This window comes from Xyrauchen texanus, chromosome 14, assembly GCF_025860055.1.
Source record: "Xyrauchen texanus isolate HMW12.3.18 chromosome 14, RBS_HiC_50CHRs, whole genome shotgun sequence".
Classification (NCBI taxonomy): domain Eukaryota; kingdom Metazoa; phylum Chordata; class Actinopteri; order Cypriniformes; family Catostomidae; genus Xyrauchen; species Xyrauchen texanus.
In genome coordinates, this window is record NC_068289.1 from 45,108,074 (window position 1) to 45,129,565 (window position 21,492).

The 21,492-nt window shown below is 38.0% G+C and overlaps 1 protein-coding gene across 2 annotated transcripts in view; it reads left to right on the top strand.

The window, feature by feature from the left end:
• Positions 1 to 21,492, top strand: part of LOC127654810 (dual specificity calcium/calmodulin-dependent 3',5'-cyclic nucleotide phosphodiesterase 1A-like) — a 74,459-nt gene that overhangs the window by 37,072 nt on the left and 15,895 nt on the right. For both annotated transcript variants that reach the window (XM_052142260.1, XM_052142261.1), the window contains 2 exons: positions 15,737 to 15,850; positions 19,593 to 19,775. In XM_052142260.1, the coding sequence (XP_051998220.1) occupies positions 15,737 to 15,850; positions 19,593 to 19,775 (297 nt within the window). The remainder of the gene's footprint in view (positions 1 to 15,736; positions 15,851 to 19,592; positions 19,776 to 21,492) is intronic.

Below are 21,492 nucleotides of genomic sequence, written 5' to 3' on the forward strand. Positions count from 1 at the left end.
CTGGGCCTAATCTTCAGAGCAGGGGTGGAGATGGTTTCAAACAGGTCCCAGAGGAACAGTCATACTGGGCAGCATGTTATGCTGTGGGCTCAAGAGTCCGGATGCAGCTAAAAGCAGACAGCCTAGCTCGGTTTATTGCGTATGTTTTTGCTTCTGGGAGGCCTGCTAAAGAAGTTAAGCTGTTCGTATTCTCTCCATTTCCTGACAGGCTTTTTTTAAAAGCTTATTTTCATTTCCATATGCTCACAGCAGTCTAAAGACCCTCACCAGAACACTGTGAGGGGCCATGACAAAGTCTCCAAAAATACAGTTGTGGCTTTGTGATGAAGTGGCTGTGCTCTCAATGGTATCTGGCAACCCTTCAAACTTGCTTCATCGCTTGCGTTTTTCAGCCTTTTCACTTATATTTTATACTATACACTCAACGAACACTTTATTAGGAACACTTGGTTAATAGTTCCCAATATGGGCTACAACGTAAGACCACATTCGCCTCAAAGTTCATTGTGTTGTGCATTCTGAGATGCTATTCCTCTCACTACCATTGTACTGAGTGGTTATCTGAGTTACCGTAGCCTTTCTATCAACTCGAACCAGTCTGGCCATTCTCTGTTGCCCTCTCTCATCAACAAGGCGTTTCAGTCCGTAGAACCGCCGCTCACTGGATGTTTTTGGTTTTTGGCACCATTCTGAGTAAATGTTATAGACTGTTGTGCATGAAAATCCCAGGAGATCAGCAGAAATGCACAAACCAGCCCGTCTGGCACAAACAACCATGCTATGGCCAAAATCACTTAGATCATATTTTTTGTCATTCTGATGGTTGATGTGAACATTAACTGAAGCTCCTGACCCGTATATGCATGGTTTTATGCATTGCACTGCTGGCACACGATTGACTGATTAGATAATCACATGAATATGTAGGTGTACAGGTGTTCCTAATAAAGTGCTTAGTAAGTGTAGTGAATATTAGTCTTGTTTATAAAATGGATAGTTAGATCTAAATTCTGATTGGATGAGCTTAGTTTGAAGCCATTAAACGCACACCTCTGATTGTACATTCTATATTATAATTCTCTCTCCATCCATCAATCGTATTGTTGTTAATGCTGTTTCTAAAAGCAGTAAGCCACTTGATGCCGTGCATTTGAGTAATTTTACCATGGCTAAGTGGGGTTTTGGGCACTTGCTTTGTGCACTACCATACTTGGCTACGTTGACTATTTATATAGTACAGTTTATATACTCAGTATACAGATTTTCTAAACAGCAGAGTGCACTACATTGGGTAAAGTATCCCACAATTGAATTCTCTTGACTTGACTCACATTTTCAAGGTGACAAATAAACAGGAAGTCATATTAGCTGTGATTTCACCTAATTTTTGCCATGATTTGCTTGGGCACACACAAGTGAATTAAAATGCAGTTACCATTTTTATTTCCAAGATGATAAGCGGATGACACTCTCAAAATGGGGTCATTTTGGATAAAATGTTAGGCAGTGCACAGTATACTGCACTGTACTCTGTAAGTAGTAAGTGAGTATTCCATTCCATACAGCCATGAACCATGTACTTTGGTATCTTGGTTTGAACCAAGTACCTTGAATCTGCTAAATGAATAAATGTAATACAAGACTGAAAGTAAATGGTAAATGGTCTGCACTTATATAGCACCTTTTTAACCTTAGTGGTATTCAAAGCGATTTACACTGCGTCTCATTTACCCATTCACACACACATTCACACTCCAATGACGGCAGAGCTGCCATGCAAGGCACTAGCCTGCCATTGGGAGCAACTTGGGATTCAGTGTCTTGCCTAAGGACACTTCGGCACGTGAATTTGTGTGGGCCGGGAATCAAACCGCCAACCCTGCGATTAGTGGCCGACTCTCTCTACCACCTGAGCCACAGCCACCCCCAAAGGAGAAATAAGAGTGCACTGGCATGATGCTAATACATCATCTTGAAGAGCAGCTCATGTCAGAGATTTTGCACTCTTACTGTCACCCATTTTAAACGCACTCTCACAGGCCTCATGTGAATGCTGATAAGAACAACAGCTGTTGTGGTGGGAGCAGGGGAGGGGGATGTACTAGGAGCTCTGCATCCTTTTACATACAGTACATGTGATAATAAATGTCATATACAATGGTGTCATATTGAACATCTGATATTTTTCATTTAAACCTGGAAATAAGCAAAAAGTTTTTAGATTTTGAGAAAGCTCAAAGCTAGAAAAATGATAATGTTAAATGAAGGAATATTTAAGATTCAGGCCTATTTCTAGGCCACAAATCAAAAGAAAGCAAACGTGAAGCAACTTATTTGTTCAAAAAGGGCCCGTATTCACAACAATTTTTATCTTACCACTTTGAGTTCTGCAATGAGTTCATAGATTGGAGTTTTTGCTTAAAACCTATTCACAAATCTATTAAGAGCAAGTTTTAGTAAGGAAATCTTAAGATAAGAGTAAGGCGGATTTGACGCTCCTTTAAATCGCCATCAGTGATTGGTAGACAGGGAACCACTTTTTGTCAGCTAAGACAGACAACTATATATATGTACACTCACCTAAAGGATTATTAGGAACACCATACTAATACTGTGTTTGACCCCCTTTCGCCTTCAGAACTGCCTTAATTCTACGTGGCATTGATTCAACAAGGTGCTGAAAGCATTCTTTAGAAATGTTGGCCCATATTGATAGGATAGCATCTTGCAGTTGATGGAGATTTGTGGATGCACATCCAGGGCACGAAGCTCCCGTTCCACCACATCCCAAAGATGCTGTATTGGGTTGAGATCTGGTGACTGTGGGGGGCCATTTTAGTACAGTGAACTCATTGTCATGTTCTAGAAACCAATTTGAAATGATTCGAGCTTTGTGACATGGTGCATTATCCTGCTGGAAGTAGCCATCAGAGGATGGGTACATGGTGGCCATAAAGGGATGGACATGGTCAGAAACAATGCTCAGGTAGGCCGTGGCATTTAAACGATGCCCAATTGGCACTAAGGGGCCTAAAGTGTTCCAAGAAAACATCCCCCACACCATTACACCACCACCACCAGCCTGCACAGTGGTAACAAGGCATGATGGATCCATGTTCTCATTCTGTTTACGCCAAATTCTGACTCTACCATCTGAATGTCTCAACAGAAATCGAGACTCATCAGACCAGGCAACATTTTTCCAGTCTTCAACTGTCCAATTTTGGTGAGCTCTTGCAAATTGTAGCCTCTTTTTCCTATTTGTAGTGGAGATGAGTGGTACCCGGTGGGGTCTTCTGCTGTTGTAGCCCATCCGCCTCAAGGTTGTGCGTGTTGTGGCTTCACAAATGCTTTGCTGCATACCTCGGTTGTAACGAGTGGTTATTTCAGGCAAAGTTGCTCTTCTATCAGCTTGAATCAGTCGGCCCATTCTCCTCTGACCTCTAGCATCAACAAGGCATTTTCACCCACAGGACTGCCGCATACTGGATGTTTTTCCCTTTTCACACCATTCTTTGTAAACCCTAGAAATGGTTGTGCGTGAAAATCCCAGTAACTGAGCAGATTGTGAAATACTCAGACCGCCCGCTCTGGCACCAACAACCATGCCATGCTCAAAATTGCTTAAATCACCTTTCTTTCCCATTCTGACATTCAGTTTGGAGTTCAGGAGATTGTATTGACCAGGACCACACCCCTAAATGCATTGAAGCAACTGCCATGTGATTGGTTGATTAGATAATTGCATTAATGAGAAATTGAACAGGTGTTCCTAATAATCCTTTAGGTGAGTGTATATATATATATATATATACACACACTGTACACCAATCAGCCACATTAAAACCACCTGCTTAATATCCTGTATGTCCCCCTCATGCCACCAAAACAGCTCAGACCCGTCGAGACTCCACAAGACCTCTGAAGGTGTCCTGTGGTATCTGGCACTTACGTGTTGGCAGCAGATCCTTTAAATCCTGTAAGTTGCAAGGTGGGGCCTCCATGGATTGGAATTGTTGGTCCAGCACATCCCATAGATGCTCAATTGGATTGAGATATGGCGAATTTGGAGACCAAGTCAACACCTTGAGCTCTTTGTCATGTTCCTCAAACCATTCCTGAACAATTTTTTGCAGTGTGGCAGGGTGCATTATCCTGCTGATAATGGATAGAGGCCACTGCCATCAGGGAATACCGTTGCCATGAAGGGATGTACATGGTCTGCAATAATCTTTAGGTAGGTGGTATGTGTGAATGCCAGGACCCAAGGTTTCCTCTGCCAGCCTGTCTTCTTTCCATAGTGCATCCTGCTGCCCTCTCTTCCTCAGGTAAACGATGCGCACACACCCAACTCTCCACATGAACAGGATTCATCAGACCAGGCCACCTTCTTCCATTGCTCCATGGTCCAGTTCTGATGCTCACGTGCACGTTTTAGGTGCTTTAGGCGGTGAACAGGGGTCAGCGTGTGCACTCTGACCAGTCTGCGTATATGCAGACCCATACGCAGCAAGCAGCGATGCACTGTGTGTTCGGACACCTTTCTATCTTGGCCAGCATTACGTTTTTCAGCAGTTTGTGCTACAGTAGCTCTTCCGTGGGATCAGACGGGCTAGCCTTCGCTTCCCACAAGCATCAGTGAGCCTTGGGGTTGTCCTTTCTTGGACCACTTTTGGTAGGTACTAACCACTGCATACCGGGAACACCCCACAAGACCTGCCATTTTGGAGATGCTCTGATCCAGTCATCTAGCATCACAATTTGGCCCTTGTCAAAGTCGCTCAGATCCTTACGCTTGCCCATTTGTACTGCTTCCAACACATGAAATTCAAGATGTTCATATGCTGCCTAATATATCCCACCCCTTGACAGGTGCCATTGTAACAAAATAATAAATGTAGTTTGAAGCCGATTTAATGTTGTGGCCGATCAGTGTATATACATTAGATATTTTTTAGCATTAAAATGCTAAATTAATTACTATTAGATCAAAATTTTACAAGTCTTAAAATTAGGAGTTACATGCCCCTAATTGCTCCTAAATTTCCATGTTAGGAGCTACATTTAACCTTAAGATTTTTTGTGAATACGGGCCCAGATTTCCTTGTTTCCATTGAAGCACACAAGATGCTCTTTGGAACATTCTCAAATCATGCTGGATAACACCGATCATTAGATTTTACTCCTGGAGTTCATGCCAGCACACATGCATGCTGTCATTAAAGCAAAAGGAGCACATACTAAATACTTAGACATTCTGAAATTCATGTCAATTGTCACTCAAATTGTCAAGCTGATACTATACATAATTTGTATTGAAAAAACTTTATTAAATTAGAAACATGCTGAATTGAAGCTCTTTTCACAAGTGATCTCATACATTTGGACCAAAGGGAGTTATTTTACTGTACCAGTCAATTGTGTAGACACACCCAATTATTCTTTATTATAACTGTTTCTACATTTTCTAAAAATATTAAAGTCTTTAAAACTATGAAATAACATAAATTGAAATATAGTAATTATGTTTAGACCACGTAAGATGGGCACTTCTTGGCTGCTTTCCTAATGGTCCAACAACCCCATTTCTTTAGTTTTGCAAAGAAATTAATTAGCAGGCAATTTATCTTGACAGCATAACTAATTTTAAGCTTTTAAACACAAAACGTAATATCTAAAGGTTTTTAAGATCATGAGAAACAAATTTAGTCTAGTGGGTACTGATATTGTACTGGGAGTATTAGAGTCCCTATTTTCGTTATCTTTTTTTAATGCTATTGCCAAAAAAAAAACAATGAAAGAATAAAAGAGGCACATGAACAGTGGTCTCAAATGAAGCCTGGATAAAATATTAAAGACCTTGATCGTATTAAACTGTAAATCCCCTCTTGTCACAGTGCTGTATGGGTCCTGCCCACCCTGCTATCATGCTTTGGAAAGTGCTTTGGAAAGTCCTCCCCTCTGGAGCTTGGGGAGCTTGTGTGATAATTATACACACTGTGACATTTGGGGTGGGTGTGTGTTTGTGAGAGAGAAAGACGTTTGTACAGAGAGTGAGATGTGTGTGCTGTGACCCACCCTCATGTCCATCACACTTTATTACCTACTGTAGGTGCTCGACTGTGGGCAAGCAAAGTTTGGAGTCATAACTTAGCGAGATAAGGTGTGCCATCAGTATCACCCGCAGTGTTTCCAAAGCCCTTATCAATCTTCTGCCCTTTTCCAGATGGAGTCCGTCTCTCTCACATGCTCTCATACACTCCAGGTAAAAATAGGCACTGATAGGTTGACACATGTCACCCTTATACTGTTTTTCCTCGGCTACTTAACAAGAGATATTCTGAATTCAAATATTTAGCGAACTTTAAATGCACTTGTTTATATTTTTTAATTCACATTTAAGTTGAAAATTTAGATAGACTTTTTACATTTATACTTTTACACTTATTACATAAAAATTGGACTACTGTATGTTAGTGTAAAAACTGACAAGAAATATTGATGACTCATAATTCACGCAGGAGCATACACACATTTTCGTACACTAAAATCCTTTCTAAAATGAGAATATCCCTCCCCTAATACTACATGCCACTGGCTAGCAGTGCGCAACAGTACCAACCCATTTTTTTCATCAGTCTTACATTTACATTACATTTAGTAATTTAGTAGACACTTTTATCCAAAGCAACTTACAAATGAGAAACATAGCAAGAAATTTGTCATACAAAAGTCAACATTATTTGCATGATCACACTGCCAAGTTCTCAGAGTAGTTGAAGTATTGTAGAACCTAGTACAGAAAAAAGAGAGTTTTTATTATTATTATTATCAGTAAGTTCAATTAGTGTGGATTGCTTAAGTGGTAACAGAACCTATGTGTTTTCAGTTGGTCTCGGGCTTCAGGAATCTTTTTCAAATTCATTTTTTACATAGGGATTTCATAAAGTACTTAATAAAAAATGTCTAAGTCATGAACCAAACCAACCAGCTCCGAGGTAAATCGTGGCACTACAAACTTTTGGTTTGAACCAAAATAATATATACAAATCAGACAAAAAGACAAAGGTACATCAATTACATCATTCACAACACGTCATAGAAGTGGGCGGTCGCTGCTGGGCTCTTTTGCCTGGGGTTATTAGCCGTAATTCACTGATAGGTGGATCTTTCCCTTCATGGCTAATGTTGTTCTTTATCAGGAATTCTGCAATTTAACCCTCTGGGGTCTGAGGGTGTTTTGGGCCCTGGAGAAGTTTTGACATGCCTTGACATTTGTGCTTTTTTTGTGCCCTTTTCTAAAGTCTGATAAGACTGTATTCAGCACAAACTGGGCTCCAATAATATGTGAGCAACATGTGTGTACATGTTTGTATTTTTGAGAAAATAACTTTTATGCGTGGTTTTTGAAAAAAAATTTTTTTTAAGTCATTGAAATAAAGCTATGTAACACATACTCAACATTTGTCCACAAGCCTTTTAAGAACTGGATCTTGTAGCCTAGAGTTTTTGCTACAAAATTATGTGAAATTATCCTGATCACTCATTCATACAAATCAATTTAGTAATTAAACTTTTGTAAGACACTTTTAGTGTTAGAAAGGTCATATGCGAGAAGGCGCGAATTATCATGAGTACTGATGTAATTCACACCTGAGGAGACAAAAGACCCCTCCCCTGGGCCTATCAATGAGGAATGTGACAGAAAGAGAATGAATGTGAGACTTGATCAAAATCAAGTTTTAAGTTAAAAGAAGTAATCTGACTATACATTTTCTTTACATAACGTCTTTCCTTAATTTTAGACCTACACTACCATTTAAAAGAAGTTTCTTCTGCTCACCAAGACTGCATTTATTTGATACAAAATACAGTAAAAACAGTGATATTTATTAAAAAAAAATACAATTTAAAAGAACCAGTTTCTATTTGAATATATTGTCAAATGCAATTTGTGATCAAAGCTGAATTTTCAGCATCATTACTGCAGTCTTCAGTGTCACATGATCCTTCAGAAATCATAATAGTATGCTGATTTTCTAATATGGGCATATTTACACCCGAACAGATATTTGCAAGCACAAGCTTCATTGATGATAATGAGGCAGCATAAACACTAGATAAAATATAATTTAAACATTCATATTATTTTTATACCATAGTACATATCATATTTATATCGTACAGCATACAATTTAAATAACTGCTTTAGACAAAACAGCATTTAAATGTAACTAAAACTTGCTTATTAGGACATATTTCAAATTTCAATACTCTGAATCCTGGCTGGCATGTCTGGAAACAGTCCCACTAGTAATATATGTACATGTTTATATAAAATAGCATGTCAACTAATTAAAACTAAATGACTTACTTGTCCAAAATTGTATCCTCAGCTGGATCAAGTCTCTCTTCAAAATACAAACAAAGTCCCGCTCTTCTTCTGAGGAAAATTGTAACTCTTCGTCACTATCCAGGAGTTTTCTCATTTGTGTATCGTGCTGTTTTTCAAACGTGCAGAAAGTGAATTAACTTTGTTTTTAAGGCATAGTCGGGGGCGTTCACCATTTGATTTGATTGTCTCAGCACATTAGCGTATGAATAGCGCGCTCTGCTGGTGGGTGTGATCACATTAGAGATAATTCGCTGAGCCAGGAGAAACTGTACATCGCTTTGTTTCATACAGATTACATTGCAGGATAATATTTGTTTTAAATTTGAATTGATAATTTAAAAGTAGACATTTTAAGCTTTCTTTAGACATCTGTGTCATGTTTGTGAAACCCTTTTTATTTTCTTTATTTTACAAAAGCACAAGGTTTTGTTGCTATTGTGAGTGTACGCAAATAAAAGTAGACCCTTTATTGTCTCTAATGATGTCTTACACTTATCTGTATGCCCCAAAATGACGGAGAATTTTATGTTGTTTCTGCTGTAATGACGAAACAATCCAGCAGGATGTGCCGGCGCGTCCGTCGACCCCAGAGGGTTAAGCATGATTTCTTTAAATTAAGTTGAAATAACACAGACGGATGGCTTCAACGGAACCATATACCATCGATTAATCTCTGAGCTCACGATAGGTGTTACGATTGCAGGTGAAGGCAGACACGGGACAAGGATCTACTTGCAGCGGAAAGCTTTATTGAATAACAAAACAAACACGAACAAAGAAAACATCCACGATGGGAAAAGGTAAAACAAAACACGGAGGGCATACAAAGGGTTAAACGGGAAGTAAATAAAGATAGAGAGCACGGATAACAGGCGTCCACATACATCAAAGACCGACAGGGGAATGGAGAAATAAACAGGGTTATATACACAGAGGTGATGGAACTAAACGATACGCAGGTGAAAACAATGAGTGAGTGCTGGCAGGTGGTGAGGGCAAGGAGAGTTGGGAAGTGTAGTTTTCTAGACAATGACTGGTGAAAACACGGACCGGACCACAAGGAACGTGACATGGAATGTGACGTGCTGAGTGAAACAGAAAACACGGAGCAGACAACACAGGAACGTGACAATAGGTCTGTCTGTATAGGTTTATAAAGGACTTCCGATCCCGACCATTGCACTCAGCCTGTCTCTTGAAAATGACCAACATTTTTGCATAACGAAATTATGTGGCTTATTACACGTTTGGCTGTAGTTTATCAGTGAAATGTCCAGCGGGGGGCACCAAAAGCGAGTTAAATAGTGAATATTAAATGGAGGTTTTAATGAGTAAAACATACCTCCCTAACCTAAAACTTCAACCTAAACGTAACCAGTTGTGATCTTTATTCAAATAAGAGGTAGACACAAAACAGACATTCCTTCCCTTAATCAAACCGATAGTGTCCAAAAACAAAATGAGAAATGAAAAGCACATTTTCTGAAGCAAACTGTCTTGGGTCGCTTTTACGGCACTCTCGTCTCATATGTCAGCTTGACTGGTCTTGAATCACACCTTCTGAGTCCAAAGCATAACAATCTATAAGGTGAGCTACCACAGAAGCTAATCACATTGAATAAAGTGTGTAAAAGTAGGTTAGGCTATAATACATACAAGCATTAAAATGTATTGTTTTCAAATAATCCGTTACAGTAAAAATGTTTCAATATCATAACAATGTGTGAGTAATAGTGCAAAAAACAAGTGTTTATGAAGTCATAATCAGCCGTTGTAGTCATGATTTGTGTGAAAGTGAATAAAGTGCACAGTTGTTGTAGCACCTAAAACCTAGTTATAATATCACCAGTTAACTGCAGCAAAACATAGAAAGCAGTATGTAAAAATCAGTTTACAAAAATTTAGTTATAGTAACATTCATTCTATGAGACTAGGTTGGTTGCACTCTATAGCAAGTAGCAAATTATGGTTCATGCCTGTCCCGTAAAAAAAGCCTATTTGACCACATTATAAATATTAGACACCACACTTTCACGGCTATGACAGAGGATGTTTACGAGGGTAATTCATTCTTTCCATTCACAAACTTGAGAGACACATTGAGATGAATGCAAGGCTATCTCTGTTTGAGGAGCAGTTTACTGCTCTCATGTGAACATTTGCCTCATTTTCCGATCAAAGGAGATTCTAATTCAACCCAGACTAGAATCACAGTCTGAAACCATTCCAGATCATATCTTGGTTTGCAATTGGGAATAGCTAGAGCATGAGGTCAGGTCCGAATCTCAGACTTTGTATATTAGTCTTTAGGTCAATACTGACAGCAACCAGGGCTGGACTGAGAAGAGAACTCGCCCTGACAGCAACATAATGTTGTCCTCTTTATTCAAAGCTTTGTACTAGTCAGTGCTGATTATTTCTTAGTGTCTTCACTTCAGATAACTTAGCCAATAGTTTCATCTGTAATTTCTGTTTTTGTTCTTGCTGTTGTTTGTCTTCCATACACATTAGTTTCTTTGGCAGAGAGCCACAGACAGTTTGAGTTTGGGCGTAAGTGTTATCTAAAAGCCACGTCAATAGCACGTTACTGCAGAGGTGTATATTCAAGTTGCTATGTTAGGCTGCATTTACACTGCAGGTCTTGATGCCCAAATCCGATTTTCTGACTATATCCGATTTTTTGACGACACGCTTACATCATCTTTTAAAAGTGACCCGTATCCGATTTTTGCATTTACACATACACTGCTGAAACAGCACGAAATGCAATGGATTTAAGACGCGAATAAAATTATCCAGTGTTTTGCTTTCCACAGTATTTTGAAAAGTCATCAAAAAAGTCAGCAAAACATTGGTCTCGTACGGCGGAGAAAAAAGAGGAGAGCCCTTGTTGCAGCCTGGGCGAATTTAGCGATGATCGCTGCAACATCGGTTCAAAGGGAGGTTTGGATGCGGCAAAGGACTCAAGACTGGTGGGATCGCGTTATTGGAACCTGGGGTCAAGAACTGTGGGTCAGCAACTTTCGTATGCGACGAGAAACTTTTGAAATGTTGTGTGTGCGGTTGACACCAGTGCTCTCATACGAGGACACAACATTTCGCCAGGCAATCTCAGTGCAGAAGCGCGTTGGAGTGGGACTATGGTGGCTCGCGACAGGAGCTGGTTATCGAACACTGGCATAAGTGACGCATCAGTATGCCTAATAGTCCGGGAGTTTTGCCATGCCGTGTGAAATGAGATGATGCGCGAGTACATCAAGCTGCCAGAAGGTGAAGAGCTCCAAACCGTGCCTCCCCATATCTCGTGAAATGTCTTCATAAATTGATTTATTTCGATAACAGCCCTGCGTTTTTGCCTGCACTGTCTCTTCGCCCCAAACACTCAAAAGACATGAAACCTCCGCATTGCTCCACTGTGCGTTTGCTTCGTCCTCCATCGCGCCTATAATAAGTCACGTGATCTCAGTTGGTGGCGTCCACCTGAGTTGACGTCACTTTAATGACGTACGACTCGCATTTACTGGGGAATATCCGATTTGTCTGCTTACATGACACACGCAAATGCACGTATCCGATTCATATCCGATTTATTACCACATATGAGTGAGGCCTGAATGCGATCTGAGAAAATCGGAATCCATGCAGTTTTTTCCTGCTTACACGTTCACCGGTCATATACGATCTGTGCCACATGAGAGGAAAAAATCTGATTTGGGTCACTTGAACCATGCAGTGTAAATGGGGCCTTACAGACCCCTGCATTAAACAAAACTGTACATATACTAAATACACTCTTATGTTAATGAATATATTGGCAAATATATTGATTGTTGTAGTTTCACCAGGCTGATGAATTTGCCAGTATTTGACCATTTTTAAACCACTTGAAAACGCATTTATTTCACTACAGAGCTTTTCGAAAGTGCTTTCTCATGGATGTTTGGAATTATTATTATTATGATTTTTTTCATTAAAACATTTTCTCCTATCCCAGCTTGTTTACGGTTTTCATGAGCAACTACTGGGTGGCGCCATGATGATTCTAATTGCCTGTTTTCTGTTTCTGGTCTCGAGAAGCAATGCAAAACTAACCGAAACCGGCGATCCAGATGGAGAAGAACAACCGTTTAAGGGTTATTTGGAGTAAAAATAAATTTCATGCTCAACTTGTACAGTTGTTTGCTGTCATAATATCTCATAGTTAATGATATCTACTTAACTAACCACAGACAATTGCTTCATGTCATCTACATACACAGATGAGGCTCTGTATAAAGAAAAAAGGTCTTTTGAAAAATTCTACAAATGTAACTACCCGGTAAGAATATATGATGCGGTGAAAATACTGGAGACTGTGCTCTCAAAAATGTATTTTCTTGTTTGAATTTGGTTTTGTTAAAGTGTCTCGACTATCTGTTTGGTTGGTCCCAAAACTCATGCCATTTGTTGAGCCTGTTTTGCTGTGTTGGGCTGATCAGGCTACTCAACAAACAGAGCCATCTTGAAGTAGCCACAGTTTTTACATTTTCAGGGAAAACAACCTGACCTAACCTGTAAGTAACCCAACCGGCTTACTTATAGTAGCCTCTGCATATTAACCTGGTATTGGAGAAAGTATTTTAACTTTAAAAATGTGTTTCAAATGTAAAATTTAAGAAATTACACACATAAACAGAGCTCTTTTTTGAGGTATCAAAGACCCATTTGCATCAATACCCCTGAGTGGGGTATTGCTACAGCATTACTTTCACTCACTACCATGGAGAATATCTGATGAAAAGACCCAGACCAAAGGCAGCCGCTCATTGTTGATCAGGCTGTTTGCATCTCAGTCGCTCAGGTCTATGCTTGGCTCCGAGCGCAGTCTGATCCTCCGCTTAGACGAGTGCAGCTGACAGCTCCTCCTTAAGAAACGGCTTCAGATTTGAGCTAAACCTAACCCTAAACCTAACCCTCACAGAAAACTTTCTGCATTTTTAAATTTTCAAAAAACATAATTTAGTATGATTTATAAGCTGTTTTCCTCATGGGGACTGACAAATTGTCCCCACAACGTCAAAGATTTCGGGTTTTACTATCCTTATGGGGACATTTGGTCCCCACAAAGTGATAAATACATGCTCACACACACACACACACACACACACACACACACACACACACACACACACACAAATTAGACCTTATTAATATGTTACATGTTTCTCCTAGACAGAAATGAGATAAAAATGGAGATCAAATGGAGACAGTTTTCTTAGACATTTCAATATGAATTCTTTCAAGACTAAATTATCTGAGCTATGCAATCCACACTCGTTTTATAACTTGTTATATCTTACTGTATGTTCATAGTAATGTCTCATTTGTGTATATATTAATTTTTCCTGAGGAAAATGTAAATATGAACTCTTAAGTCTTATGAGCTATAAAAAACCCTAAATTTGATCTGGCTTACAATGGCTCAATTATAGTTTTATATTGTTATTTATTTATTTATTTGTTTGTTTATTTCTTTATTTTCACTTTTAATTCTTTCAGATGTGTATCTTTGAATTGCAATGAGATGGGTGATTTAAAAAAAAAACGAAATGGAAGGCAGTGATTGGAATACATGGAGGGTAATCATTACTGTCAAATGTTAACTTTGTTTTTTTGACCTACATATTTACTGGATTACCTTACAATAATTCTGCCAACATGATTGCTTTTATTATTTTGAAAAATTGCTTATTTTGAATGCACCAAAGGTTTACTGAACATATTATTTTGGCTGATGAGATATGATGATAAAATAGCTGATGTAGGCCTACTGTAATGTTTGGTTGTCTTTGTTTTTGTGTGGGTGGGAACTGGCACAGTCTGTTTCAATTTTCATGTTTCATTTCATTCTTAAAACAGATTGGTTTGAAAATAATTATGAAAATAATGTTTTGATTCTCTTGAAATTTTCTCCAAAAAAAATGAAAGTTTTGTCATCATTTATACACCCTCATGTCTGACCCTATATTATTTTCCTTTATTTATTTCCTATATTATTGAAACATAAAGCATGATGTTAGACAGAATGTCTGAGCTGCTCTGTTCCATACAATGAAAATTAATGGTAAATTAACTGATTCACTAACCTTCCCATTGTTGGAGCTAACATTCATGCTTGTTTAATAAATAATAAAAAAAAGTTTGCTTTTAGACATGCTGTAATTTTGAGAAACACAGCCACAAATGGCATTTTAGAATATGGCTGAAAAATTCTAACCTTTCCCTTACACAAATGTATCATGTGGCTTTAGAAGACTTGGAATATAGCAACAGAGTTCAATGGATACCATTTGTGACCACTTATTAAATCCTTTTTGGATCATGGCTGTATAAATCACCATCAACTTTGCTTGTATGGAAAAGAGCAGCTCAAACATTCTAAAGATCTCCTTTTGTGTTTCATTGAAGAAAGAAAATAATTGGAAATTACATCTTGAGATGACTTCTGCTCTGAGCGGTTCTCCACGTCCTCGGATTCAGAAATTGTTTGTTTATGTGGCAACAATTATAACATCAAAATGAATCCATGTGTGGCTTTTGTGTTGATTACAGCAAAATATTTAATCACTACATTATTTCACTAATTCACCTCTATAGTGCTCTCTCAAAGTGGTTAAGAACAATGAAAGTGCTCCAGGTAACTAGAGGTCAACCGATAGTGGATTTTGCCAATACTTATAACTAAGGTGTTGGGAAAGGCCGTTAACCAGTTAATAGTTTTTCAAATCGGTTTATAGAATGCCAAAAAAACAAAAGACAAAGAGTCCAAAATTAATCAAATCCCAGATGCAGTTTATTGTTCAACCAAAATCCCAATAATTACCAGAAAAAAGATATGGTGTATAATGCAGGACTTTTAAGTATTAAAAAGCCCGAAACACATTGGGAACTTATTTTGAAATAATGAAATGATTAAAAAACTATCGGCAACTATCGCCATATAATTTTTTCAATAACGATAGTTCCAAAAAGCAACTATCGGCACCAATGAATCGCTAAACCGATACTGTATATCGATCAGCCTCTACAAGTAACAGTGACAATAACAAAATGGCATATCAAACAGGAATATATGTAAACTACCTTTAACTGTTGAGACCTGTGCCATTTTGGTTCTTTTTACATGAAGCCATGACGGTCAATTCAGAGCTTCAGAGATTTCAGAAATTCCGAGTTTACGGTTTTTACGAGTCGAAATCTCGTAATACTGTAATTCCAACATGAAGTGAATTCACCTCTGTGCTTTCATATTAGAAGTGGAAGTTTCCCAAGTTTAAGGCTCTGACTGTTGTCTCCCTGCAGATTGAGATGTCTCGTGAAGCAACTGGATAAGGGGGAGGTGAACATCGTCGATCTAAGGAAAAACATTGAATATGCAGCTTCGGTTCTGGAGGCAGTGTACATCGATGAAACTCGGTGAGTGAACACTCTGCTTTCCACAGTCTCACATCATGATTGATTTTCTCTGCATTTACATGAATTTGTTGCTTATATTTCTTCCCTTTAAAGGGACACATCTGCTTTTCTTCAAGAGTCTCTAACTCATATTACAGGGAGTCCACTTTACAAGTTGTGTTCACTAAAAAAATGAAACTTTTGTCATCTTTTACTCACCCTTGAAAGTGAAAAGTGACTGAGGCGAACATTCTACCTAACATCTGCTTTTGAGTTCCACATAAAAAGTAATAGCGGCATGAGATAGAGTAAATGATAACAGAATGAACACTTGAGGGGGCCTTATACAACTATCTAGATGGTTAATGAACTGTGTTCTATAGTGGGACCATGGGAATGTGGCAACATGTTCAAATAGTGTGCATTATCTCCCCCTGTAGGATTGTATATTGTCTCCAGGGGCTGGACGATATGTCTTAAAATTATATCAATATTTTTCCGCCTATTGATGGTATTCAATATATATTTAGATAATTATGTATTTGCTCTAAAATGGCTCAAAAGTGGTGTTTATTTGATCAGAGAAACCATCATTTCATCCAAACAGCCACTGTAGCAAGTAGATTAGACATTAACTAAAAATCTAAGAATATTTTTTGTTTATTAAATAAAAACAAGGTTTTTGAAATTCTATAATTCTCATTGATATGCACTTTATATTTATATTTCATACACAATGATAAATAGTAGCTTAATAAAAAGCATTATTTACCTTCAAATGTTTTTACTAATACATTTTTGTGAATGGACAAGGTGTGCAAAAGCTACTTCACTGGAGACATACAGTATATCGCTGCAGAACAAAAATGGGCTTTTCCCAATCAGTGGGCGTTTTCAAATCATTGAGATTACTTCTTTCATTGGTTAGTTTAGAAACGCCCATCCCGGTTTGAAAAGGCCCACAGATTTGAAAACACCCATTACTTTTATGCAGAGACAATACTTCCTTCACAAACGTATTTTTGAAATCCCAGTTGAACATCGCATAATCCTAAATTATTACTGTGTGACACGTCAGGTTGATTATTATAACCTAATGCTGAGTTATCATTATTATTCTGATTATTAGATTTGTGATATACAAAAGTAACATATTTCTGTCCTGTTTACTTCACACAAGGACTTTTATTTTGACACCGAAAGTGCTGTCGTATTTACTTCAACTTCACAAGGAGCTTTTATTGTGACACAGAAAAGCCCATGTTTATTTAACAGTTTTCAAATGTTTCACATTTCCTGAAATGCTGTAATCTCTTCCTTTTCTGTTATTCTGTGCCGTGTAGATTTGTATAATATCTTGTATCGGTTATTAATGTTTGGGACTGTGCTTATGCTTGAACCTGCATTACCTTGATTTCACAATGCATGCTGATCTGAGAGTGCCTCAGTCCTGAAAATATATAATACCCATCAGGATGTGCTACCAACGCTATATTTGCATAGTTTTAGGTTTGGGGTTTGGGGTAGGGTTAGGGCTTAGTACAGCCTCACACCATATCACAGCCTTTTGTGGATTAATAATCACATATGACCGACTTGTCATTCTGATGTTATTTTGTTTAATTGTGCAGCCCTGAAGGATCGTGAAATTATTCTACTGATGCGCTCTCTATGAAACTTAATGGCCAAATGAAAGCACATTAAAATCATTGCGATATTCACGAAATTATGTCGAATATCATTAATATTCGAAATATCGTCCATCCCTACTCCACCCTGTCGTTGCGATGTTCTCAGTTATCTCCAACAAGCAGGTTGTTTCTTATTCATCCAAAGGGAGACCGTATTCATGTTCAGCAGCTCTCTCTCCCCGTAGAAGTCAGCCACACCGTTACTCAGCAGAGTTCTGTATAGCCCTGCGTCCCATGAGCTCTCAGTCCTAATTAACTGAGACCCAGAGCTCTGTCAGTCTGTGGTGCCTCAGCGTTGTCCCACTAGAGCACTCCAGCTTCTCGTTTGATGGGCCTGTGTTTAGACAGCCTCGGCTTCGGCTAATTATGTTTGTCTAATGACAGGCACAGGACGTATTGTCATGGCAGCAGCTTTGAGCAAATTTAGCTTGTTACTGGAAGTCAGCGAATATTTGTTATAATAACGTGTCACATTTCCTGCGCTGGTCGGGCTGAATGCGTAAGACCGAGCAATAATGGTTGCTATTCTTTCTGCGGCTTTCATTTCTCATGAAAAGCTTTATTTATTTTCTCTTATGCCAGTTACTTAAGGTACTTCAGCGTTGAATACCGCAGTTCTCTCCAATAGAGCGAGGGTAGGATGACTCACAGCACTGTGAGAAAATGAGCAAATGAGCAAGTGGCTGTGGAGACGTTTTCGCTTTTTCTGTGTCTGCACTCACTCATAATGTCACTTTTACTGCAGAGCTTCATGCAGGTGTGGAACTAGAGATTTATTGGCAAATCTTACAAAAACATGTCCAGGTCACATTTCACCACACAATCAAAATAGTAAACAATATTTTGCATAAAGAAAATGAAATTGACATTAATATATGTATAAACAGTATATACTATACAGTATATAGTTAGTAACTTCAGCAATACAAACTATGGCATTTTTGTTATGAAATGACAGTAACTATACATTTAGAAACTATAAAAACAAAATAGAAACTTTTTGAAACTGACATTGTTGTAATATAAATTAATTCTCTGCACTCACACTGCTACTTTCCATATTTCTCATACGAAACAAAAAACGAATGCTTTGTACGTAATCGACAAGTGTTGCAAACTATGTAGTTGCACCGATGTGACCTCTATACAAAATCAAGGCAATATGTTGCATGCTATCCTTTATTCATATCAGATCTACAATGCATGTAACAATAGTATTATTTTTCTGTTTATATATGCAGCCATACATAAGAAAAACCTCCTTGATCCTAAATTCATCAGTGACTTGTGCTCAAGTTTAGTGCATGTATGTGCTGTATAAATTTATAACGTTGAGAAAAAACGTTCTTTTATATGAAAACAATTATGAATCGTTCTTAAATAATCGTATCGAATTGGATCAAAGAGAATCGTAACAAAATTATGGCCAAACATATAACCCCCATGTTTTTAATCTTTAAACCAAATTAGCATCACTTATTGGACATTTGTTCACTATTGCAACACCCTCTGACGCACACATCTGAATGCAGGCTGCAGACTCCTATGGGTTTTTAAATTGTCACTAGAGCACAGATATATCAGTTTTTTGTGGCACCTTCAGAGTGAGGCCAGAACTGATTTACCCTCAGGCCTGGTTAGATGTCAAAAAGGACTCAAGGAGCCTCAAAAAGCTTTATGTGTGATCTTAGGTGTAGATCTGGTGGCAAAAATCAATCACTGGGTAGCTGACAACTGATGTATGCTGACAAGGCTATAGGTTTTTAAATGGCTGATGCTGAAATCAGGAGAGCAGTGTTTATTAGTGTATATTAACAAGGCTATTAGTAGATTTTGAAACCAACACAATGGGCATGGTAGGCATGGTTATTGGCCAACGCTAATAATATCAAAATAGCCAATCAGCGATTAATTAATGGACCTGACCAATACATTATTCTGTTTCTATTTTACAGTACCGGTAACTGAGGACTATTGCTGGAGTCAGGCAATGACTGATGAGTGAAGTGCAAATGCCATAGTAAGACTCTCATATGACAAATAAGATTGAAAATGTTTTTTATCTTCTCTAGGCGACTGCTGGACACGGAAGACGAGCTCAGTGATATCCAGGCAGACTCTGTGCCCATGGAGGTGCGGGATTGGCTGGCCTCGACCTTCACCAGGAAGATGGGTGTGGTGTGCAGACGGCCCGAGGAGAAGCCACGGTTCCGCAGCATCGTTCACGCCGTTCAAGCCGGGATCTTTGTGGAGCGGTACCAAGCTGATTTATTCTGTTTAGTTGTTATCCAAGAGTTTGTATGTTCACCATAATCATAAATGATTTAGAATTAGCTGTATTTTGACAGAGTCTCATGATATTTAGAAAATGCAATTTTCTAAATTGCAATTATGATATTGATTAATTATGATTTACAATATTTTAGTCATTGACATACATAAAAGCTTAAGATATTGTTCATTTTTGTAACAGGTTCTACATAGAAAATTGCTCTCTGTTATAAAAACTAGTGAGCTGCATATGTAGGGCCCTATTTTTAACCCAAATTCCATTTAATGTTTTTGCTCAAATTCTGTTTTTCATTTTACTTTATTTGAATGCAATGTTTTGAAGTTTAATTAATTTAATCATAAAAAAAACAGTCTAATTAAAATTATAATTTTAATCAAATGAAAAACAAAACTATTATTTGTCAGCATAGCATTACATTATATTTATCACGTTAAGTGCTTCTATACAGATCCTTACAGCTCAATCCAAAACACAAGACTAGAGGTATTTATTTTGGTCAAATATAGTGCTGCACATCAGAGCAACTTAGTATAAATGAAGGCATTGATAAAAACGTTTATTCAGTACAACAGGATTCTTGCTTGTGAGATGTTGCTTAAATAAAATGTCATTATTTTATTATTATTATTATTTATTACTTCATTAAATAATTATTTTTACTATACAGTAGTAGTATATTTCTGTCGCAATTTCTTCAATTTCAAGCGTGTAGTCAAATTGAGCTTTTATTTTGGCGGAAAGCCGATTGAAGCAATTTGAGTTTGTATGTTTTTGATGACAGCTACACACCTCCAATAGTTTGTTATATGGCTAAATTATGCCTATTAAATCATAAAAGGTTGCAATATATTCATATAAATATATAGTCTGCATGTGCTGCGCTCTTCAAGCTTGCACCCTCTGTTATTACAAACACAGAGCTCATGTTATGCTTATGCTTGTGATGAGATGTTATAAGTGTATGAGCTGCCGGTACATCTCAGCCTTTTGTGGTTTAATCATCGTACTAGGAAATAGCAAAATATTTATTTGATTAATTGAGCATTAATACGTTTTATCCCAAATATGTCAAAATCCTTTACATTCCGTGTTTAGTACCTTTTTCTGTTTTTAATTATTGGATTACGTGATTCTGTCCATGTTTTCCGCATTGCGGAAATCATAGGGCACTACATATGTAGACAGCATTGCAAGGCATCATAGGCGCTCTTGACATTAAACAAAGCCCAGCACAATTATCTGCCTCCAAAGATACCTAGTTTTGGCAGAATTCTAAGGCAACATTGGATCCTTAACATTCAGTGAGGCACATTGCAAGGTCATAATACAGAGCCTTTGTTTTTTCAACAAGTGAGTTTAAATCAAACCGACAATCCCATTTCACAGACCTGCACATTTTTTTCCTGCTAACTGAGAAAAATGTCCTGCATAATTACCGGCACAGAACAGACACATATTTAAGGACTTTTTCCTGCATAATCTCTTCCAGTGACTTTAAATGAAATGTCTCAATTCATCCCATGTGCAAACCAGTCTATTTCTCTGTGGCATGTATGCTCACTTCTGAGTAATGCACAGTAACAGCCTTCCTCTGACTTGGGCAGAGTTCCTCATTTCCATGGCAACTCATTGAGAATGTCATAAACACCTGTTGAGCTTAAGGCTCTTTTGAATGCACA